Genomic DNA, 25,352 nt, shown 5'->3' with positions numbered 1-25,352 from the left:
ATGCCTGACATTTGTTAATATTCCTCTACATTTTGCAAAATTTACTTGCCATTTCAGTTCCATCTCAATTATTCCCTACACCAGGAAGATCTGTTCCCTTCTCTGTGTATCATTGTGTTGCGCATTTCACATGTAATATTGTAAGTACTTGCTTGCATCTCTGTCTTCCTCATTCGAACATGAACTCTTTGAGGCCAGGATGGGGTCTTAGTCCTCGGTGACACAAGGCATATTTTATTTTTTTAAAAACATTTTTTAAAGTGTATTTATTTTTATTAGTAATCTGTCCACCCAATGTGGACCTCAAACTCATAACCCTGAGATCAAGAGTCACGTGCTTTACTGACTGAGACAGCCAGGGGCCCACACAAGGCATATTTTAATTGCACATGTAGACACTGTATTGGACATCACAGAATCTAGAACATTCCCATCATCACAGAAAGTTCTTCTGGATAGCATCAATCTAAATAGAACAGGGCTCTGTGTTATACACTTCTGGAGTACTTTTCTTTCATAGTGCTTATCAAAACTAAGAATGAATTAATGTCTGTCTTTCCTACTAAATTGTGGGCCCCATTAAGATAGGAATTGTGTCCATTTTGCTTACTGGTATATGTCCAGTGTCTAATACAGTACATGACAAATAAAGGACAGTAAATCAATATTTGTTAAATGACAAGTGAATGAAATTATATTCTAATAAATACAAAAATTTTGTTCTTTGAAATTTGGGATCCAGACTAGTGTGTAGACAAATGCTTTTTCAAGTTTCGGACCACTTTCTGCCTTTCCTTACTGAGCATTTCCTTTCCTGAAATGAAGAGGACAATAGTATCTAGCTAGTGGGGATTCGAGGACCTAGTACTTCGGTAGTATTAAAAGGATGTCAAAATATGGGAATGTGAGACACATGATTAAAAAAACATCTTGCATTATTCTTCCTACTCAAGAACAATTTAAACATTTTGGTATTACTCATAACCCCAGAAAGCATTCTTATAACAAATGAAAAATGCTCAACTTCATTTATTTAAAATTATGATCATTAAACTTTTATTTTACATCATAAGATGGGAGAGAGGTTAAAAAGGGCAATTTTATTCTTTTATAAATTATGCAAAAACATACTTTAAAAAGAATAAACAATAGAAATAGCATAATTAAAAGAGCTCTTAAATGAATTAAAGTAGAATCAAAATAATCAATTAAAATGTCAGCTATCAGGGCCAGCAATGGATTAGATGTAAATTTTGGTGTTTATTAATCTTAAGAGCTTGAAAATGTTAGCAGCACGTAATATAGTTGCCCAGTGCTGTTTATAGCAGTGCTCTGATATATCTGTCATCACTGGGATTTAGCTTTAGTTAATACATCCACATCAGCTTTGTCAGTTTCTCCAAGACTTTTCTGATGGTTCTCAACCAGGACATTGTCTTCCTTCTTCCGGGGCCTCTGGGACCCACCATCTCCGTGCACTATTGGAGCCCCAAGGGCAACAAAGTTGTGCACATCCTGCAGCTTCTTCCGAAGCCATTCCACCCTCTCCATGGAGCTCAGGTGTTTGCCCAGGTTATGCATAAATTGTATCTCACTCACAGATCTCTTCCTGGAGGGAAAAGAAAGAGGGAGGATCACTCCATTAGCGAAGTGTCAAGTGTCTCCTCTTCCAGATCATAAAGCCAACCTCAGAAAGCCGATTCCCATGGCCTCACCATGCAGAAGAGGTTACAATACTTACTTAACAGGTTTCCCATCTGATTTTGCAAGAAAACAAATTGCAAACATGACAATCATTACTTTAGCCATGTCTTTTGCAGACAGCATCTTCACTAAAAGGAAAAGCAAAAAGAAAGTATTTAAAAATATTTTTAATATGCCAAACTGTACAATTAAATTTATAGTAGTTATCATTACAACCATACAACTGCATAGTGAGTGTTACAACAACTAATTGAATTGGTTTTCATGAAAGACTTTAAGAATTGGCCTCTTTTATTTTACAGATACATTAGTATATATTTTACATACACATAATCTGACTTAGAAATTAGATAGATTAGTTTTACTTTCTTAAGTATCTTTTTGAGAGTTTTGGGCAAGTCTTAACATATGAATTTTAAGCCACATGAAGAATGGAAAGGCTTCCTTTTTAGAATTTCCTCCCACATTTTATGTTGGTTATGATTAAGTGCCTATAATTTGCTTGAAAATGGCTCTCTCTCTGTCTTTAAAGATTTTATTTATTTATCTGACAAAGAGTGTACAAGTAGGGGGAACAGCAGAGGGAGAGGGAGAAGCAGGCTCCCCGCTGAGCAAAGAGCCTGACGCAGGGCTTGATCCTAGGACCCTGGGATCATGACCTGAGCCAAAGGCAGACACTTAACCTACTGAGCCACGCAGGCACCCTCGTAACCAGGTAAATTACTAATACTGTTTATTTACTTAGCAAATTTCTTTTTTCATAAGTCAACTTCATTTCAGGCACTGCAGTAATAAAAATAAATACCAACTTAATAGGCTCTGATTTAGAGATTTTTAATGAATTAATGCACACCTCTATCATTAAAAAGAATGTGTCAAAGTATTTTAAAATCATCTAATTAATTACTTGTTTACAGATATAGAGCCCTGACTCCATATGGAATGCTTGTCTGTCTTATTCGACTTATTTTATTAACAGTCTTGAGTATAATTTTTAGCACTTTCCTCTTTTGCTCATAAGGCTTTTCATCTCAAAATAGAATAGTCTTACCTTAATCTGCATTTCAGTAATTGCAAAGCCTATTATTACAGAAGTGCTTTTTCTTAATGCTTGACGTTCTCTATTTTAACAGACATAGGAGGTCTGTCTACTCATATTTTAAAGGGAAATAGCATCATTTAGAAGTCGCGTAAGAAACATAATCTACTACATTGGTTTTCACTCTGTAATATAAAGCTACTGATGGAGCTACAAACGAGGATTCTTCAATGTTGGTTTATGCCAGGAAGAGGCATAGAGCACTGTAGCTAGAGGATAGGAACATTGCTATCCAGTTCTGGCTTTGTCACATTCACCTAGTAACTTAAGACATCTGTCCTTGGCTTCCTTGTTCTTAATAGAGAGAAGAGCTTCGTATAAGAATGCCATAAAAAAGCAAAAGAGCAGTTGTAAAACACACTTAAAATTCACGTACAGTTTTCAAAATAGCCAATTTGGAAAGGCTTTATGTAAAGGGATTATCCAGCAGTAAAACTGAATTTTTCCAACTATAATACATAGATTTGAGCTTTCTATGAGTCATAAAACAGTCTAGATAAGGATATCCTGAAGGACAAATGAATTTTAATACAACTTAATAAATTTGTATTGGTTATTTAAATCAGAATTACTCATTCCTTACTAGACTGTTTTATTTCAAAATTTCAGAGCATATCATGCCAAATTTTAATTATTTTTGTGTAATTTCAGATGAATTTAGAAAAAGCAAGGCATCTCAAAAGACTTGAATCAAAAAAGTTATGATTAAGAGCATTTTAGCAGCATAAATTTATTTTGTACTGTGGCATTATATATTAAACAGAATTCAAACTGTCCCTTAATAATTTACCTTGAACAAACAGCATTTTTATAGAAAATAGTACACGTTATATAATTGCTCAATTATGAAAAAAAAATCTCAAATGAAATTTAAAAGAGAAACTAAAGATTACTCACCACGCTATGTCTTGTGACAAGATCTTTCAGGTGTATCGGCAGCTGATGCTTTCTCGAAGTTGAATCAACTTGTGAAAGCTGATGAACTGTAGACCCTCAAGTGTGACTTTTATATACAGGTCTTCCACTCACCAAGAGAAGCTTTTTTTCTTGTCACAGATAATGTCACTCCCAATTCTCTGGATTGTAACTATAGGTTCAAAGTCATACACACACCCCCATTGGGCGGTGCCCATCCCTCTCACATCTTAAATAATTGGATATTACAAGGAAAACAACGTGGGCCTGGAAAAAGAGTTTATGCAAAGATTTCTAACAAATATCAAATTATAATTCTGACTGGATTAATGAATTTATAAGAAAGACTGATTTCAAAGGTTAATGGTAAAGTTATTGTTTGAAAGTAAAATCTGAAAATAAGTGTATTGGTTAGAGCCACACTATTGGTATAATTATTGTGAGGATTATAAAGAATCACATTATGTTATTCTTTTTTTTTTGAAGATTTTATTTATTATTTGACAGACACAGAGAGAGAGAGCACAAGCAGGGAGAGCGGCTGGCAGAGGGAGAGGGAGAAGCAGGGAGCCCGATGCGGGGCTCGATCCCTGAACCCTGGGATCATGACCTGAGCCGAAGGCAGCTGCTCAGCCGACTGAGCCACCCAGGATCCCCATCATTATGTTATTCTTACTTTATAAGCCATTTTCAATCAATCCATATTATTCCTGGTCATCTTTCCAAAAAAGTAGACATAGTGCTCTTCTTAAAGTGTTAAAAATATTTTGAGAAAATGCTTTGTATGTAATTAATTTTAAAGCTTTAAATGTGAAATTACTTTAAAATTCATTTAACTTAAATTTCATTTATGTATTTTAATTTGCAAGGAAAACCCTTGCTAAGCACTATCTGCCAGACTTCATATGTATTATCCCATGAAGTAAGTCTTCATCGCCATCCTTTAAAGTAAATACTGCTATTAGCCCAACTTTCACATGAGGAAACTAAGGATTGGAAAGTGGAGAAGATGGAATCGAACAAAGGCCTTTATGACTCCAGAGCCATTCTGATTCTTACGATCTCAGTTACCCCCTAGAAATGTAGCTCTTCTTTGCATTCCAGTCTTTAATTGGCCTTAAAAGGCCTCCAGCCTTTTGCAGCCTCCCAACCGAAGTCCCAGCACTGGATTCGTTTTCTTAGGTCTGGTCCTATCCAGGCTGCAGGTTATGCCTTTTCCTGCTAACCATTGCCAAAGTTTGACTCTACACCAAGTACAAGCCAGTTCAAGTTTGGACAGTACCTGTACAGAGTCTAGAATGAGCGATATGTATCAATCCTCTTCGCTGGGCAAACCTCATCTAGAGTGTATGTCCAGACTCCATCTCAGAAGTGCTACAGATAAGCTACAACGTGACTAGAGGATATGAACCAGATTGCTGAAAATGTCGAAAGGCCTGACATATGAGAAGCAGTTGAATGGAACTGGAAAAGTCTGGAAAAGACTTGGGGTGACCATAGATAGCTGCTTTTAATTTTTGATGGCGCTATCACAAGGAAGGAATATTTACTGTGGTTTAAGGAAGAAAGGACTGAGTTTAATGGTTAAAGATTACAAGAAGGCAGATTTGAGGTGAACTTGGACATTTTAACTATTAAAATAAGGAATCAAGGGGTGCCTAGGTGGCTCAGTTGGTTAAGCATCTGACTCTTGATCTCAGCTGAGGTCTTGATCTTAGGGTCATGAGTTCAAGCCCCGCGTTGAATGTGGAGCCTACTTAAAAAAAAATAAAAGAAAACAAGGAATCAGGTACCTTCTTAGGTAGTGAGTTCTCCTACACTGCAAGTGTTCAAGTAGAAGCTTCTTGAGCATTTGTCAGTATAGAGATTCATACATAACAGAGGGTTGAACTAGGAGATCAAGAGATCCCTTTTCACTGTAAAAAATCTATTATTTTGGTCTTTTTGAAGACCTCTTCTGATGCAAAGTCTACACGTGATGTTTGTGTACCATTTTTTGGTTATATACTGTTGAGAGGAAGGAGAATTGGAAATGCAAATGATTTTATAAACACATTTTCGTTGTTATTATCATGCCATGTTTAACATTTTAATTTGTAGATTTTTCCCACTTCTTTGGGTAAGTTTGACATAACTGACAGCTTTCCAGGAGCAATGCAATTAGTGCTTTTACTGTGTTCCTCCTACGGCAAGTGAATAAGAATAAATCGTCTTATTAAAGACAACCACAGTGTTAAACTAGTTTTTCAGACAAATAATGCAAACAACTTAAACAAGGTTCACTTGTTCAAAAAATGCATTGAGTATCGATATCAGCTAAGAGCTATGTTAAGCACTAGATGACTGAGACACGATCTCTGCTCTCAAGTTTAACACATAATTATAATATAATGTGACAGGCATTATAATAGAGATATGAAGAAAGGCTTATATAAGCACAGATGAGGAAGTGACTAAATTTCCAGAGTTGTTGGAAGCTATTTTACTGAGAAGCTGAAATGTTCTCCAGAATGAGTGAGTTTTCCTCCAGAGGTGAGAAAGAACAGAGCGAACAGCATGCGCAGAGGCATGGAGGCAATGAAGACTGAATATATGCTAGTAGAAGAAGAAGGGAGATGAGCAATGATCCTATAGAAGATCCTTGGGTGCAAGCTGTGGAAGGCATTCACAGTCCTTTCTAAATTCATGCATGTTAGTAATAGTTTTGTGTCTCTCAGATTTTTTAAAGGACTTTCTGACCTTCCCACCAAGAAGAGATACAGTTGCCAAGACTTGGCACATTGTTTATCTGAACCATCAGGGTCTGGGACTGCAGTCATTAGATAGAAGGACATCATTTAAGAAATAAGAAGGCTAGGGGCTATGTGGGCACAGGAGGCTGATGTCACATTGACAGAAAAGCTGAGCACAGCTTTTTGCTTTAAAAAGCTCAGCCTTTCTTAGCGCTCTCAAGTTCTCTGAAACCAGGATCAGACCACCTACTGTATTCCTCACATTTGGGAAAGATAAAAGGGCCATGTGTTTCCTCTTGCATTATGGGAGGTTTAATTTTAGACTGATACTTTTTCCTTCTGTTTGCACAATAGCAATTAGTATGGCTTTGGGGACTTAGCATCAAGAAGAAATTTCCAGGGCTAAGAAATCCAGCTACATTTCTCCTGATTCCAGACAGATTAGATGGTGTCTAAACAGTTGACTTACTCTTTTGCTTTAAGCTCCCCTAGGGATATTGAGCTACTGGGTTCTTTTTAAAATTTTTTTATTATTGAAGTGAACATACAGTGTTATATTAGTTTCAGGTGCCCAACATAGTGATTTGACAATTCTGTTCATTATGCATTGCTCACCATGGTAAGTATAGTCATCATCTCTCACCCTACACTATTATTAGGATATTATTGACTATATTCTCTATGCTTTACTTTTCATCTCCATAACCTGTTTATTTTAAGAATTGGAAGTTTATATATTTTTTTAAAGATTTATTTACTGAGTGTAAGTGTAGGGGAGAGAGGCAGAGGGAGAGGGAGAGAATCTCAAACAGACTCCACACTGGGTGCTGAGTCCAACATGGGGCTCAGTCTCAAGACCCTGAGATCGTGACCTGAGCCAAAACCGAGAGTTGGACGCTTAACCAACTGCTCCACCCAGGCACCCCAGAAGTTTGTATTTCTTAATCCAATTTCACCTATTTTACCCATTCCCTGCCCCTCTGGTAACTACCAGTTTGTTCTCTGTATTTATGAGTCAGTTTCTGTCTGTTTATTCATTTGTTCTGTTTTTTAGATTCCATACATAAGTGAAATCATGTCTTTCTCTTACTTATTTCACTTAGTATAATATCCTCTAGGTCCATTCATTTTGTCCTAAACAGCAAGATATAATTCTCTCTCTCTCTTTCTTTTAAAGATTTTATTTATTTATTTGACAGAGAGAGACACAGCGAGAGAGGGAACACAAGCAGGGGGAGTGGGAGAGGGAGAAGCAGGCTTCCTGCCAAGTAGGGAGCCCGATGTGGGGCTCGATCCCAGGACCCTGGGATCATGACCTGAGCCGAAGGCAGATGCTTAATGACTGAGCCACCAGGCGCCCAAGATATCATTCTCTTTTATGGCTGAGGAATATTCCATTGTGTATATGCATGCATGAGTGTGTGTTTGTGTGTGTGTGTGTGTGTGTGTACCACATCGTCTTTATCTATTCATCTATCAATGGCCAATTAGGTTACTTCCATATCATGGCTATTGTAAATAATGCTGCAGTACACACAGAGGTGCAAATATCTTTTTGAATTAGTGTTTTCCTTTCTTTTTATTTTTTTATTTTTTTATTTTTTAAAGATTTTATTTATTTGACAGAGTGAGACACAGCGAGAGAGGGAACACAAGAAGGGGGAATGGGAGAGGGAGAAGCAGGCTCCCCACAGAGCAGGGAGCCCAATGCAGGACTCCATCCCAGGACCCTGGGATCATGACCTGAGCCGAAGGCAGACGCTTAATGACTGAGCCACCCAGGTGCCCCAGTGTTTTCATTTCTTTAAATACCCAGTAGTGGAATTACTGGCTCATACAGTAATTCTATTTTTAATTTTTGAGGAACCTCCATACTGTTTTCCACAGTGGCTGTACTAACTTACATTCCCACCAACAGTGTAAGAGGGTTCCCTTTTCTCCACATCCTCGCCAACACTTGTTACTACTTGTGTTTTTGATTTTAACCATTCGGACTGGTGGAGGTGATATCTCATTGTGGTTTTGATTTGCATAATGTTGGGTGATGTTTAGCGTCTTTTCATGGGTCTCTTGGTGATCTGGATGTCTTCTTTGGAAAAATGTCTATTCAGGTCCTCTGCCCATTTTTAATTGGATTATTTGGGGGTTTTTTTGGTGTTCATCTGTATGAGTTCTTTATATTTTCTGAATATTAACTCCTTATCAGATATATCATTCACAAATATCTTCTCCCATTCAGTAGGTTACCTTTTTGTTTTATTGATGGCTTCCTTCACTATGGAAAAGTTTTTTATTTTGGTATATTTTCAATGGTTTATTTACTTTTGTTTCCCTTGCTGGAGGAGGCATATCCAGAAATATGTTGCTAAGGTCACTGCCTATGTTTTCTTTTTTCTTTTTTTTTTTTTAAAGATTTTATTTATTTATTTACTTGAGAGAGAGAGAGAAACAGCATGAGAGTGGAGAGGGTCAGAGGGAGAAACAGGCTCCCTGCTGAGCTGGGAGCCCTATGTGGGACTCGATCTCAGGACTCCGGGATCATGACCTGAGCTGAAGGCAGTCGCTTAACCAACTGAGCCACCCAGGCACCCCACTGCCTATGTTTTCTTTTTAAAACCTATGTTTTATAGTTTCAGGTCTCACATTTAGGCCTGTTTGTTTTGTTTTGTTTTGTTTTGTTTTTTAAGTTACAGCATCTTAACTTTTCAGATCCCAATTTCTACATCTCAAAGTAGAATACTGCCCTCCCTCCTTTGAGTTATGAGCTTTCATATGAGCTATCATATGTGAAAGTGTTTTGCATATAATTGGCACTCAAAAAATGCATATTGAAACTAAATCTGAAGGGGAAGTGTTCCCTACCCGGAGGGTCTACCTCACTCCAGGAGTCCCCAGTAATAAACGTGGAGTGTATTGAGCAGCTGGGCCCAATCTGCGCTCGGCCTCCAAGATCTGCCAGTCCCTGAAGTGCAAAGAATTCTGAGGCAGTAGGCAGCTAGGATGTTGATAAAATCCACTCTCAATTTGCTGATTTCACGAGGAATTGTAAAATTTAAACTAATCATTTTTAGTTAGTTTAGATTAAGTTTCAGATTAGTTTAGTTTAGATTAAGTTTCAGATTAGTTTAGATTAAGACTAATCATATATTTGCATTCTCGGTAACAAAATGTGCTGAATGTAATTGGAGAGTGGGCTCCTATGCAAGTTAACAAACTGACAGGTGGCCTCAGAAGGTACGTTCTCACACCCACCGAGCAGCACCATGTGGTGGAAACGCTCAGGACCTAAGTAGGGAAGATGAGGGCAAAGATCCAAGCTCTGGCACTTACTAGTTGCACAACCCAGGACAAGTTATTTCATCGCAAAACCTTAATTTCCACACAAAAATAAATATAAATTGCCCCCATAGAGTTACTGTGAGGATCAAATAGAATAATGCATATCCATGCACCTTGTCAACTGCATACATAGTCTTGATTAAAACCATAATTAACAATAATAACATTGTTTTCGTGAATTCTGTTGAAGTGACCTAATTCCAGTTTGGAGCTTTCTGTGTCCTGTCCAAGCTGAATGCAGTGCACTTTAAACATCACAGAGCTGTTCTAAAGGCTACACTTAGAACGCTATTGACTTCATCTTTCAACAATGAAGAGAATCTTCAGTATTGCCTAACTCAACAAACTGTCCAGAAGAATGCTCTAGTGGGTGGGAAGAGAGGCATGAAGATGAGATTCTGTATTTTCCCTGCAGGGAAATTCTTCAGATGTCTAGGGCATCAATAAAGTATTTAAAAAGTCACTGTGAGACTTAATTCCAAACATACTCATGCGGTTGGTTAGTTTGGGAAATCAACTAGAGGGAAGATCACAGTGGAAAGAACAGCAGGTGTGGAGTAAAAAGACCCAAGTTCAGATCTTGGCATTACTAGGGTCACCAGATTCAGCACATAAAAACACAAGACCCCAGTCAATAATAACATACTGTATACTTAAAGTTTTATTAAGAGGATAGATCTCTTGTTAAATGTTCTTTACACAATTAAAAAAAAAGAATTTGAAAAATGCCACAGGACACCCAGTTAGATTTGAATTATTTCTAATTACCTGTGCGCATGTACACTGAGATAAGAGAAAAATAGTGTATGGGACACACTTATACTAAAAAAATATTTGTGTTTGTCCAAGATAAATTATAAGTATTTAAAGTACATACCTCTTGGGCGCCTGGGTGGCTCAGATGGTTAAGCGTCTGCTTTCGGCTCAGGTCATGATCCCAGGGTCTTGGGATCGAGTCCCACATCGGGCTCCCGAGCTCCTTGGGAGCCTGCTTCTCCCTCTGCCTCTCTCTCTCTCTCTGTCTCTCATGAATAAATAAATAAAATCTTTGAAAAAAAATAAAGTACATACCTCTTTAATTATATTTCCCTGAATATCGACTTTTTCTGTTTCCTGTTTTGCAGAATTCTTAAATAAGGTTTCTTGCAGTGACAATTTATGCTCCAATTACATTGTAACATGGCTTCTACATCCAAATTATATTGTTCTTTTTTGCACTGAACATACAGTAATGAGAAAACATGCTCAACATTATCATATGAGCTGGTGTCCTGAACATCTACTGAAATAAACTTAACAACTCTGAGAACTGCTCTTCAGTGTGATTTGTTAAAGCATACAATACCATCCTCTTTCCTGGCAGGAACTGCTTTGCCACTCTTCAGGATTACATTTCATCTCTTGATCAGTGGCTTTTAAAATTGTTGTCCACTGGGGAAAAAAAAACAAACATTGTTATCGATCGTGATTCCCTTCTTCATCACGACATATACAGATTTCATTTGTTCCCACACTGAATGAGTATTTAGGAATATCTATGTAAAGCAATAAAATTCTTCAAGGGGGGAATCCATTTGAAAAATAGCTCTGACAAGTGCCATAAGCATTGTCCGCTTGTCCACTTTGAGTGGGAATTCCTTTTCCTGTCCATAAAAAATGTTGTTCCTTTTAAGAACAGGTACTTAAAGGGATCTAATTCTCGTCAACTCTTTAATATATTCAATAAGTCCTTTTTAGCAATGGAGCACTTTAATAACACTGTTTGCTCTTTTTTAATTTGTATAATCTTACTGTTAAAGAAATATTGACAACCATGAACAAGAAATAAGTAGGCTTCACTCAATGGAGTATTTAAAAACTCAAGAATTTGGGGAAACTTTTCTTCAGAAAGTATAATTTCTTTTTTTTTTTAAAGATTTTTTCATTTATTTGACAGAGAGAGACACAGCGAGAGAGGGAACACAAGCAGGGGGAGTGGGAGAGGGAGCAGCAGTCTTCCCACGGAGCAGGGAGCCCAAAGCGGGGCTCGATCCCACGACCCTGGGACCCCCATGACCTGAGCGGAAGGCATACGCTGAACGACTGAGCCACCCAGGCGCCCCCAGAAAGTATAATTTCAATGTGTCAAATAGACTGAGGATTTTCTTTGTTAAACAGAGTCAATGGCTTTTTAAATGTGAGAAAATTAAATAATACCGAATGCCAACAGAAATAATTTAATCATTATTTTGAACAGAATAAATACTGAAGGTTAGATGGTCATGTCTGTCCAAATCATGGTTTTGAGGCTGGCTCTCCATTTAGCAGGGGCTGTGGATGGAGGAAACTTTTCTTAAAAGGAGTTCTGGGCAAGGCAGTCAATAACATACATCTCTATCTTATAGAATCAACCCACGCATCAAAGTATTTGCTTTAAAAAATGTTTGGGAGAAGGAGCATATCTCCCCACTCCTTAAGTGTGGAGTGACTTCTTCCAAAGAATACAGTATAGAAAGGGGGGAAAAGAGTAGCTTGATAGTGAAGAAACCTGAAGAACACTACCTGTGATCAAGGTCAACATCAACAGTGTAAGTCATGTTGATAGAGTTTACCCTTGATATTATGTAATGAAAAATGGCATTTTACCTCTGTGCGTTTGCATATCCCCAGTCTAATCATGAGGAAACATGAGGCAAATTCTAATTGAGGGGCATCCTACAATATACCTGACTAGTACTCCTCAACACTGTCAAGTCATCAAAACAAGGAACATCTGAGAAACTGTAACAGCCAAGAGGACCTTAAGGAGATATGATGACTAAAGGTAATGTGGTGTCCTGGATGGGATCCTGGATCAGAAAAAAGGACATTAGGTAAAAACTAAGGAAATAATAATAGACCATGGTCTTTAGTTAATTGAAATGTATTGATGTTGGCTCATTAATTATAACAAATTACCATACTAATGTAACATGTTAATAACGGGGGAAACCGGGTGCCTGGGTGGCTCAGTCATTAAGTGTCTGCCTTTGGCTCAGGTCATGATCCCAGGGTCCCGGGATCGAACCCCACATCAGGCTCCCTGCTCAGCGGGGAGCCTTCCCACTCCCCCCTGCTTGTGTTCACTCTCTCACTGTGTCTCTCTCTCTCTCAAATAAATAAATAAAATCTTAAAAAAAAAAATAACGGGGGAAACCATGTGTGTGGGGGGTATAGTGGAACTCTCTGTGCTATCTGCTTAAATTTTCTGTAAATCTAAAACTCTTCTAAAAAATAAAGTCCATCAATTAAAAAAAATTCAAGGAGGTATAGCAGGCAAGATAAATAAATGAGTGTAACTGTCGGGGAAAAAAAAGCTTACTAATTGAATTGAGAATTAAAGACACCACTTAATGCAACAAAATTCAGAGTGAAAGATTTTTTTAAATTATCTGTTGTCATTTTCCACAGCACTTTATGCTATACATTATCTTATTTGGTTCTCACAGTATCTTTGAGGTAAATACTGTTCCTGTCTTTAAGTGAATTTTAGACTTATGAAGTTACTGGTTCAAGTTTACTCAACTAGTGAAGGGACACAGCCAGAATTTACGTCCGTGTCTCCTACATCCATGACTTTTTCCTCAATGTCATACTTCAGAGAACAAAGGTCAAAAGAATGAAAGCAGAGGGTGGGGGATGGGTTAAATAGGTGATGGGGAATAAGGAGTGCATTTATTGTGATAAGCACTGAGTGTTGTACGGAAGTGTTGAATCACCAAATTGCACACCTGAAATTAGTATTACACTGTATGTTGACTAACTGGAATTTAAATAAAAACTTAAAAAAAGAAGAATGAAAGGAGGAAATTCAACCTAAAACATATTTGCTGAGGTCAAGGTCCTGTGTTGGAATGTATGAGATTATAGAGACGGTCAGTCATGGACCTGAACTTGAGGAATATACGCTCTAGTTGGGGAGATAGAAAAATATGATTTGCGATAATACTTGGTCCACTGGAGTGGAGAGGAGAGGCAGATGTGGCCGTTTAACATGTACCCAAACTTATTCCTGCGGGTGCTAAGAAGTTTCAAGGTCAGACTCTTACACTTCTATGCAACCAGTGCAGATTAGAAGATTATTTCTTTTTACCTGAGGGAGCATTGAAGGATAGGCATCTTGGTTTCTTTCTGGCTGTAAATAAGATGACACACATAAATGATAAAGAGGACAATCTTCTATCTACTGTAAAGGTCTCTGTCTATAGTTTTTCAGCTGTGAACACTTTCCTTGCCACTAAATAGTTTAGCCGACATTCTGATTTTAAGCTTGGATTCAGCAAAAGACTCCTATCTTTCATGAATTAGATTGCAATAATATAAAAATAGTTATAGAGCACTTACTAGATGGCAGGGACTATTCTAAGCACTTTATACACATTATCTCTTTAATCTTTACAACAATCCTAAAGTGGGACCATTTTTTTTAAAGGTTTTTTTTTAATTTATTATTTGACAGAGAGAGAGACAGCGAGAGAGGGAACACAAGGAAGGGGAGTGGGAGAGGGAGAAGCAAGCTCCCAGCTAAGCAGGGAACCCGATGTGGGGCTCGATCCCAAGACCCTGGGATCATGACCTGAGCCAAAGGCAGACGCTTAATGACTGAGCTATCCAGGAGCCCTAAAGTGGGACTATTTTAACATGTATTTTGCAACTGAGAAATTTGAAACATAAATAAGTTTAAAACTTGTCCAGGGACACAATTTGAATAGAAGAATATGACCCCATAACCCATCTTATAATAATTATGGTATATTGCCCACCTATGAACCCCCCAAACACACGCACAGACACATAGACATACACACTAAAACAGTATATTAAAGTGTGTTTACTATACTATAATTTATATGTGAGGAAATATAATTTTTCTAATTTCTAAAATTATTTTGATCTTCTCAAGCTCCCCAAGAGCTATTTAGCAGGGGCATAAAAATCCTCAATTACATTTAGTTTAAAAATGAGTTCAATTATGCACCATCAGCAAGTGGGATTTATTTCTGGAATGCATAGTTGGTTCAACATGCAAAAATCAATGTACTCTACCATATTTACAGATTAAAAAGAAAAAAAACACATTATGATCTCAAGTGGTGCAGAAGAAGCATTTAACAAAATTTGATACCCTTTCATGATAAAAAACACTCAACAAACTAGGATTGAAAGGAAACCACCTCAGGACTACCGGATGGAACAGTCCGTTGGGAACCCAACTCTTGGTTTTGGCTCAGGTGGTGGTCTTGGGGTGTGGGATCAAGCCCTGCATCCGGCTCCACGCCCAGGGTGGAGTCTGCTTGGAATTTTCTCTCCCTCTCCATCTGCCTCTCCAGCTCACGCTCTCTCTCTCTCAAATAAATAAATAAAAATCTTCCAAAAAAAAAAAAAAGAGAGAGAAAGGAAACCACCTCAACATAATAAAAGCCATATATGAAATACACCCAGCTGACATCATACTCAATGATGAAAGACTAAAAGCTTTTCCTCTGAGATCAGAAACAAGATAAGGATGTTTACTTTCATCACTTCTATTCAACATAAGTGTTGGAAGTCCTAGTCAGACCCATTAGGCAGGCAAAAAAAATAAAAGCAGCATAATCAGACAGACAACATAATCATGTCTGTAGAAAATCCTAAAGATTACACACACACACACAAACACAAACACAGACCTAATAAATTCATCAACATTGCAGGATACACAATCAACACACAAAAACCAGTTGCACTTATTTACACTCACAATGAACAGTCCAAAAAGAAAACCAAGAAAACAGTTTCATTTAACAGTAACATTAGAAGATTAAAATACACAAGAATAAACGTAACCATGACGGTGAAAGACTTGCATGGTGATAACTACAAAACAATGCTGAAATTAAAACACCAATAAATAGCAAGACATCCCATGGTCATAAATTGGAAGACTTAATATTGTTAAGATGTCAATACAACCCAAAGCAGTCTGCAGATTTGATGCAATCCCTACCAAAAGTTCAGTGACGTTGTTTGCAGCAATAGAAATATCCTTCTAAAATTCAAATGGAATCTCAAGGGATCTGGGATAGCCAAAATAATTTTGAAAAAGAAGAACACAGTTGGAAAACAACACTTTCTGATTTAAAAACTTACCACAGAGGTATGGTAATCAACCCTGTGTGGTACTGGTATAATGACAGATATAAAGACCAATGGAATAGAATAGAGAACACAGAAATAAATCCTTGCATACATGGGCAAATAACTTTTGGCAAGGGTGCCAAGACAATTCAATGGGGGAAAGGACAGTCTTTTCAACAAATGGTGTTAGGAAAACTGGACACCCACATGCAAAAAATTAGAAGCTAGATCTTTACCTTACACCATATATAAACATTAACTGAAAATGGATCAAATATCTAAACCTAAAAGCTAAAACTTCTAGAATTCTTAGAAGAAAACATAGGGAAAAGCTTCATGACATGGGATTTGGCAATGATTTCTTGAATATGACACCCAAAGCATCTAGGGGTAGGGGTGGAGAGGGTGGAAAGAAAATTTTCTTGGAGGAGGTAACATTTCTAGCTGGGTCTTAGAGCAAGGAATTATATTACTATGTAACTGTTTTACATGTATATTTTGTGACTACAACTAGATCAAAAGCAATTCATGGAAGGTAGCCTGAAAGAATCATAGTTTCAGATTTAAAAGGATCGTTATCATTATTTAAACCAATATCTTCATTGTACTGCTGTAGACTGAATGTCTGCATCCCTTCCCAATTCGTATGTTGAAACCTAATCCCCAATGTAGTGATATTTGGAGGCGGGACCCTTGGGAGGTAATTAAGTCATGAAGGTGGAGCCCTTGTGAATTAGATTAGTGGATCTAGAAGAGGCTCCAGAGCTATCCCTTACCCCTTTCTGACATGTGGGGACATAGAGAGAAGACAGCCATCTGTGAGCCAGGAAGCCAGTTCAGAAATAAATTTCTGTTGTTTATACGCCATCTAGTCTATGGTAGTTTGTTAGCGCAGCCCAAACAGACGAAACTGCGGCTCTCAGACGGGAAATAACTTGCTCCACGTTCTTTTTATTTTCTTCACGGTAGCTGTCACAGATTTAATAGGTCTACATCTCCCCAAATCGGGCATACGAAGTGATTTCTTTAACATTGAAATGATGAAGACTTTGTGCCCCCCTCCCACTTGACTGAAGAAAGTGTTCTCACTTTATAGGCTCTCCTCCCTCAGTGGTTTTAACATCAGAGAAGCCTAAATGTTCTGCAAATCCAACCCGATGGAGTATGCTACCTATTTAAGCGAATGGTCTCAGAATGTCGCTTTTCTGTCCACAAGTATGACCATTCATTTGCCTGCCCATCACATGCTACAATTTGGGGATTATCATCTGTCCTTGAACACATGCTGCCCTCACTCTTCTGGTGTGGGCAGTAAGACAAGGAAACAAACCCTTCCTTTCATTGATAGTGGACAGAAAGCGGAACAAAGAAAACAATGTATACCCATTGCTGAAAACGTGGCTGCTCAGAGTCTTCAGACCTAGCTTCAGACCCATCTGGTCAGGGTCCTAGAAGGATGCCGCATGCCTAGCTACTGGTCCACCACCTTCTGGTCAGCACCATCTTATCTCTCATGAAAGAGAAGCCCTTGAGCATCTCGCCTGCCACGAAGCTGAAGCTCCACCTACCACAAAGTAGCTTCAGGGCCATCGCCTTAGTCCTCGTTTTCTGTTCCAGAATCAACATCTTTCTAGGTTGGCAGAAAGATTGGGTGTAGAAATACCCACCTAATTCAGAAGAAACCCCTTCTACTCTACACAAGGGGGTTGTAGTGCAGAATGACCTACAAAAATCCAGTCTCATTATATCAAAATATGTCAGTGTCGGCACAGTTGGGTTATTTCTTCCAATTATCTGTAGACCCTCATAATCCGGCACAGTCTAGTTCCTCCACTTCCTATTCTTTTCTCCAGCTCCAGATAATGTTTGGGACCTCACATTTTGGTACATTTTTTCAGATTTCCAGATGTCTTGGAGGAAAAACCTCTCATTTCCACAATAACAAACAAGAAAGCTGTTTCAATTCAATCAAAGAAGAGAATAATTTTCCCCAAAGAAGTACAAATACTGCAGAGTAGCTCTGCTGCACATCAAACTTGTGTAATCAGAAAGAAACCTGAACTCATCCAAAACATCTGCTTTCATGTCATTCCCATTTTCTCAAAAAAGAATGGACGGGTATTGGGGATATATGTATATATTGAACACTTCAAGTGGTTTCCCTCAAATCAAATAAGGTCTTCCTTAAAGGCAAATAGGGCAAAACAGGTCTTCAACTTTGACAAAAAAAGAATGGCTTAAAACTTGAAAATTACACATACTGACTTCTATCCAGCAGAGTTTTTAAAAAATCTTAGGGCTCAAAATATTCTTGAGTAAAGGAATAAATAGATGAATTAAACTGAACTAACTTAAATGTTTATTGAATACCTGTTATACGCAAGCACTTAGCTAGATAACGAGTACACCACTGGAAAATAAAATAGTGCACCTTGCCTTTCTGGAATTTGAGCCTAGTGGAAAAGACAGGCGATAAATAAATAAACACTTTGGGGTGCCTGGGTGGCTCAGTCGGACAAGCATCTGCCTTCGGCTCAGGTCATGATCCCAGAGTCCCAAGATTGAGCCCCACATCGGGCTCCCTGCTCAGTGGGGGAGTCTGCTTATCCCTCTGCCCCTCACCCTGCTCCTGCTCTCTCTCCCTCTCTCTCAAAAAAAATCTTAAATATAAAACGGGGGGTGCCTGGGTGGCTCAGTCGGTTGGGCGACTGCCTTCGGCTCAGGTCATGATCCCAGGGTCCTGGGATCGAGCCCCGACTCAGGCTCCCTGCTCAGTGGGGAGCCTGCTTCTCCCTCTCCCTCACCCCCTGCTTGTGCTCCCTCTCCCTCTTTCAAGTAAATAAATAAAATCTTTAAAAATAAATAAATAAATGAACACTTAAATGCGAATGGGGATAAGCACTAAAAATAAACCAGACTTGGTTCTCTCTTAATAGAGAATAAAGGTGTATAGTGAGGGGATCCCCCTTTTTTTAAAGTAGTGTCCACACTCAGTGTGGGGCTTGAACTCACAACCCTGGTTGAGAGTCTCATGCTCCACTGACTGAGCCAGCCAGGTGTCCCAGGGACAGCCTCTTTATTTTTTAATTTTTATTTTTTTTAAATGTATTTATTTATTTTGAGAGAGAGAGAGAGAGAGATTCAGTTGGGGGAGGGGAAGAAGGACTGGAGAGAGAGATCTCAAGGAGGGTTCCCGCCGAGTGCGGAGCCCGACACAATCTCACCACCCATGAGCCAAAATCAAGAGTCAGACGCTTAGCAACTGAGCTACCCAAGGGCCCCAGGGATCTTCTCTCTAAATAAGATATCAGGGAGGGCCTCTTAGAGGCTCAGTCATATAAGCCTAGACTGAAAATTAAGATGGAGTCAGATGGGCTAAGCAAAGGAAGCCCCGTGTGTGAAGGCTCTCCGCCTCCAGGGTCTGCAGAACTGAAGATAGGCCAACGTGTGAAACGATAGGGAAGAGAGAGCGAAAGCTGTGTCAATTTATGTAGGTCTTAACAGGACGCTATAAGGGCTCCGGATTTTATGCAATTGAGGGAGCCAGACAGGATTTTAAATAGGGCCGGGATGGGGATTGGGCAGAAGATGTGATTAAATTTACAATTTCAAACGATTACTCAGCTTGCTGTGTGGTGAATGGATAGGAAGCCTGCAGTGGATAGGATCCGAGAGGCCCCCTTAGGAGCTCTTGCAGGTGAGAGACTCAGGAGACTCGGACTAGGATGGTGGTGCGGAGGTTTGATCTGTAGGTGCAGACCCTACAGAGGTGGTCGAGTGGAAAAGAGATAAAAATCAAGGATTACTGACTGACTATTCGCTGCTCCTGTGTTGAGGGCCTTAAATAAAGTCTTCCCTCTTTGAGTTGATGTGCTCTTGGCCTTATCTTCAGTGACACTGAATATGACAAAGAGCACACTTAAAGACCTTCCATTCCCCTGGCAGCTATCCAAAAATCACACAAAGTGAAATTTGCATCCCTTTTACAGGTCATTACATTGATCCTACTAGGCAGCGGTTCTATGTTCTTAGTTTGCTGGCACCAAAGTTCGAATAAATGAATATCTGTATCTTAGCACACTATTAACACAGAGCTGATGATCAATGAATTATATGTTGAACTAAACTGAGAAAAAGTAGATATACTTAAAGTTATCAGGTTTACCTTTTGAAAGCAGGTTCAGAATTTGGGAATAGGCAAAAAGTCATTAGGAGTCAGATATAAGAATAGCTCTACTTAATGGCATGATGTGACCATAAAGCAGTGAGTGATTTTCTTTCATGGCTCATAAACTGAAAAGACAACTCCCAGAGAGCATCTACTTCCTCCTCAAACCCCTGAATCCCCACCCCAAGCTGCATGTGCTCACTCCTTGAGCACTTATAATAACTTAGGGTACCATCTGGGCATTGGATATACAAAGTAGCATAAAATATGGACCCTCAAGGAGGGTGAGGTGACCTTTTGTATGTAAGGCTTCCATAGAAATCTATTCTCCCTCTACCAAAGCCTGTGTCTCACTAAAGTGCAGATTTTTGTTAGTCTGTCTTGTGCTAAGCAAGGCTCATATGCTCCATGAGAGCAGAGATGTGTATCTTACCATGTTTTTCCTTGTACTTTTTAGTTAGGTGAGCTGATTTGTTTAAGCTATTTGGATTTGAGCTTCTGTCAGTTGCATCTAAAAGAGTCCTGACATTTAGCAGCATTCTATAAATGTTTGTTGATAAAGTATATCGAATTATAAATAGAGTAAAATGGAAAGTATAGGTGAGGATGAAAACAGTGTGAGCTAGTTTGTTTAAGCTACTTGGATTAGATTTCTGTCATTTGCATTTTAAAGAGTTCTAACATTCAGCAGACATTCTATTGTTGAATAAGTATATTGAATTATAAATAGCATGAAATGGAAATATAGATGAAGATGCAATAAATTGCACTGAGTGTTTTAAGAAATGGTAATTTGCATTTATCTGAACCTATAAACAGTAAATCAGCAAGAAAGTGAGTAGTGGAGACATTCTAGGCCTAAGGAACCTTTGTAAGAACAAAGATTTGGCAAAGTGGAAGTAAAGGGTGATTGGGAAAAGATCTGTCCTATGTGGGTAGAGCAAAGGAATGAAAAAAAAAGATTATTTTGTTGAAGCTGCAAGTCTCTGAGATTGTATGGAGGGAAGGCAGATCATCACTGGTGTGTATCACCAAGCTTCTGGGCTAATGCTGACAGGTGGGCTCTAAAAGAAGGTACAAGATGTACAAACAACACTCTGATATGTTTGGGATGTAACAGCAAAGGGATTGCAGCAAATGTAATCAAGCTGTGGCTATTAGTTATGGTCACATGCAATCAGGGTAAAGATCTGCTGAGACCCATTGATTCTGAGGTGTGTTCTTCACCCACATGAGAGCTCAGCATACACAGGTCAGTCTCCTTGGTGTTATTTTGTCCTGATTTATTTCACCTGGGTGGTGCAAAAGCTGGCCTCTACAGCAAAATAAATACATTTATTTTGATCATGTTAAAGTTGTCATCAAAGTTGTTGGGGGTTTTTTTTCAGAAAGCAATAAATAGTAAAAGTATGCAGTATTTCATATTGATTGCTCATAATAATGCCGGCTCTCACAACGTCTAATATGAACTTCCATTTATATAGCCAGATGCTTTAACATGAATTATTCCATGTCATCTGCACAATTGCCCAACAAAATCAAAGTTTAAATTTTGCCAAAGTCACCAGACTTGAAACCATGCCTTCTCTCTTCAAGTTCACACCTCTTTCTAATACTTAAGAATAGCCTCATGGTGATTCCTATGGATATTCAATAAATATTTGCTAAGATGAGCTGAAATAGCACAGTTAGTTCTTGGGTTTTATTTCTCAGAATATTGGCCTGAGAATATTTATATTTATATTCTCAGAATAATGGCCTCCTTTGTCTGACACCTCCCCGGCACCCAGGGAGTCAGACTTTTCCCGGGAGTAAGCCCTCTTCCTCAGCTGCTTTTGTTGCTGGAAGAACCTGACCTTCTCCTACACGGCTTTTGCACATCTCCTAGGCATTTCCAACTTAACATGTCTAAAACTGAATTCCTTGGACACCTGAAACTAATATAACACTGTATGTTAATGATACTGGCATTAAAATTTAAAAACTTAATAAAATTTTTAAGAAACGGAATTCTTCATGATTTTTTGGAAACGTATATATACTCTCGTTGGCTCCCACTCTTCCCCATGGCAGCATTCCCCCTCCCCATGCCACCATCCAGTGAGTTATTAATGCCAGAAATCTGAGTGTCAACCTATCAATTTCACTTCCAGATTACATCTGGAATCTCTTTACTTCTCTCTGCTTATCTCCACTAGTAGGGTCCTAGTCTAAGGCAGGCTCCTTCCCTTTTGACAGTTGTGAATGCCCCCTAACTGGACTTCCTGATTCTAATCTATATGCTCAATCCACTCTGCACACGTCAGCAAGAATGAGCTTTTAAAAATGTAAATCAGATCACCACATTCTTTGTTTTAAAATCATTTAATGGCTCCCAACTGCCCTTCGGATGAATCCGTTCTCACGTCACCTGCCATGCCCCACATATATTGCCTGCTTACCTGTCCAATATCACTGTCCTCTTAGCTCCATACACGCTAGTCACACTGGCTTTCTGTCAGGTCCTAGGATACACCCAGCTCTTTCCTGCCCCAGGGACTTTGCTGTTACACCTTTTTCTGCTTGGAATGCTCTTGATGAGGCTAGTTCTCCCTATTCTTCATGACTTGACACACTTTAACTCTTCAAGGAGGTTTTCCATAAAATCCCTATCAATAGTAGTGGTCTCTGATATTCTCAATTATGACACATTTTCCTTTTCTTTGCAGCAATCTGCAATTATTTGCTGTAATTATTTTATTAATTACATGAATAGTCTAAGGACTCACACTTCATGGTTTTAAAATTTGCTGAAAAGCTATAGTAATCAAGGCACGGCCATATTGGCATAAAACTAGACATAAAATAGATGGAATCGGATTGAGAGTTCAGAAATAAACCATTACATATTCAGTCAGTTGATTTTTTTTTTAAATTGAGATATTGAGATAAAATATAAAATTTATCACCCGAATCATTTTTAAGTGTGCATTCAACGATGTTAAATGCATTCATAATGTTCTATAACCATCCCCACTATTCACTTTCATAACTTACTCTTCTAAAACTGAACCCTATACTCATTAAACAATAACTCCCCATTCCCCCTCAGCTCATGGCAAACACAATTCTACTTTCTGTCTCTATAATTTTGACTACTCTCAATACCTATCTCATATAAGTAAAAACATATAGTACTTGTCTTTTTGCGACTGACTCATTTCACTTAGCACAATTATCCATATTGTAGCATATGTCAGAATCTCCTTCCTTTTTAAGGCTGAATAATATATTCCATTGTATGTTTATACCACATTTTGCTATTCCATTCATCCAATGATGGACACTTGGGTTGCTTCCATGTTTTAACTATTACGAATAACATTGCTATGAACATGGATGTAAAAATATGTTTGAGCCCCTGCTTCCAATTCTTTTGGGTATATATCCAGAAGTGGAATGCTGGATCACTGGTAATTGCATTTTTAATTTTTTGAGGAACTCTCATCTCTTTTCCATAGGACCTATACCATTTTACATTCCCAGTAGCATTGCACAAGGCTTTGAATTTCTCTACGTCCTGACACTTGCTATTTTATGGGGTTTTTTTTTTTTAGATAGTAGCCATCTTAATAGATGTGAGGTGGTATTCCATTGTAGTTTTGATTTGCATTTCCTTAATGATTAGCGATATTGTGCATCTTTTCATATGCTTATTGATCATTTGTACATCTTCTTTGAGAAATGTCTAAGTCTTGTCTGATTATTTTTTTAAGATTTTATTTATTTATTTGACAGAGAGAGAGAGTGAGAGTGAGCACACAAGCAAGGGGGAGCAGCAGAGGGAGAGAGACAAACAGGCTTCCTGCTAAGCAGGGAGCCTGATGCGGGGCTCGATCCCAGAACCCTGGGATCATGACCTGAGACAAAGGCAGACGCTTAACTGACTGAGCCACCCAGGCGCCCGACTTGTCTGATTTTTAATCAAGTTTTTTGTCTTTTGTTGTTGCTGAGTTTTAGGAGCGCTCTATATATTGTTTTTTAAAATTTTTTATTGTTGGGCGCCTGGGTGGCTCAGTCGGTTAAGCGACTGCCTTCGGTTCAGGTCATGATCCCAGGGTCCTGGGATCGAGTCCCGCATCGGGCTCCCCGCTCAGCAGGGAGTCTGCTTCTCCCTTTGACCCTCCTCCCTCTCATGCTCTCTGTCTCTCATTCACTCTCTCGCAAATAAATAAAATCTTAAAAAAAAAAATTATTGTTATGTTAATCCCCATACATTACATCATTAGTTTTTGATGCAGTGTTCCATGATTCATTGTTTGTGCATAACAGCCAGTGAGGAGCGCTCTATATATTGTGAATATTAATCCCTTATCATATATATATATATATAATTTGCAAATTTTTTCTTCCATCCTGTGGGTTGCCTTTTCTCTCTGTTGATAATGTCCTTTGATGCACAAAATTAAAAATTTTTCATGGAGTCTAATCTGTCTATTTCTTATGTTGCTGCTTGTGCCTTTGGTGTCAGAGCCAGGAAATCACTGCCAAATCCAATGCTGTGCAGTGTTGGTTGTATATTTTCCTCTAAGAGTTCTATACTTTCAGATCTCACATTTAAGTCTTCTTTCTGTTTTGCGTTAATTTCTGTATATGATGTTAGTCAAAGAGCCATTCATTCTTTTGCATGTGAATATCTAGTTTATCCAGCACCATTTGTTGAAAAGATGTCCTTTCCCCCACTGAATTGTCTGGTACCCTAACAAAATCATTTGACCATACAAGCAAGAGTTTATTTCCGGGCTCTCTATTTTATTCCATTGGTCCATATGTCTGTCTTTATGCCAGTACCACACTGTTTATGGTCAGTTGATTTTTGACGAGGGTGCCAAGACAATCCAATGGAGAAAGAGTGATGTTTTTGACAAATGATGTTGGGACAACTGGATATCTATATACAAAAGAATGCCATGGGATTCCTACCCACACCATATATAAAATTTAACTCGAAATGGATCAAAGGCCTAAATGTAACAATTAAAACCACAAGGTTCTTAAAAACAACACAGGTGTAAATCTTTGTGACCTTGTATTAGGCAATGGTTTCTTAAATATAACACCAAAAGCACAAGCAACCAAAGAAGAAAGATAAATTGGGCTGCACCAAAACTAAAAACTTTGGTGCCAAATGACACTGTCAAGAAAATGAAAAGAGAGCACCTGGGTGGCTCAGCTGGTTAAGCGACTGCCTTCGGCTCAGGTCATGATCCTGGAGTCCCGG

The 25,352-nt window shown here is 38.5% G+C and overlaps 1 protein-coding gene across 1 annotated transcript; it reads right to left on the bottom strand.

Moving 5' to 3' along the window:
• Positions 1 to 1,032: 1,032 nt before the first annotated feature.
• Positions 1,033 to 3,936, bottom strand: PTH (parathyroid hormone). Its single transcript, XM_034994984.1, has 3 exons — positions 3,701 to 3,936; positions 1,742 to 1,832; positions 1,033 to 1,609 (listed from the first exon to the last, which is right to left on the bottom strand). Exons 2-3 carry the CDS (start codon positions 1,825 to 1,827, stop codon positions 1,348 to 1,350), a joined length of 348 nt encoding a protein of 115 aa, XP_034850875.1. The 5' UTR covers positions 1,828 to 1,832; positions 3,701 to 3,936; the 3' UTR covers positions 1,033 to 1,347.
• Positions 3,937 to 25,352: the final 21,416 nt, after the last annotated feature.

The sequence above is a fragment of the Mirounga leonina genome, unplaced genomic scaffold (genome assembly GCF_011800145.1).
Source record: "Mirounga leonina isolate KUSES-001 unplaced genomic scaffold, KU_Mleo_1.0 Mir_92, whole genome shotgun sequence".
Lineage (NCBI taxonomy): Eukaryota > Metazoa > Chordata > Mammalia > Carnivora > Phocidae > Mirounga > Mirounga leonina.
This window is presented reverse-complemented; position numbering and strand designations above follow the sequence as displayed.

Excerpts from the sequence above, each read along its gene's own strand:
- PTH (XM_034994984.1), bottom strand. The coding sequence starts at position 1,827 with ATGCTGTCTGCAAAAGACATGGCTAAAGTAATGATTGTCATGTTTGCA. Across the intron at positions 1,610-1,741 it reads TCAGATGGGAAACCTGTTAA|GAAGAGATCTGTGAGTGAGA; the intron begins GTAAGTATTGTA and ends TTTTCCCTCCAG.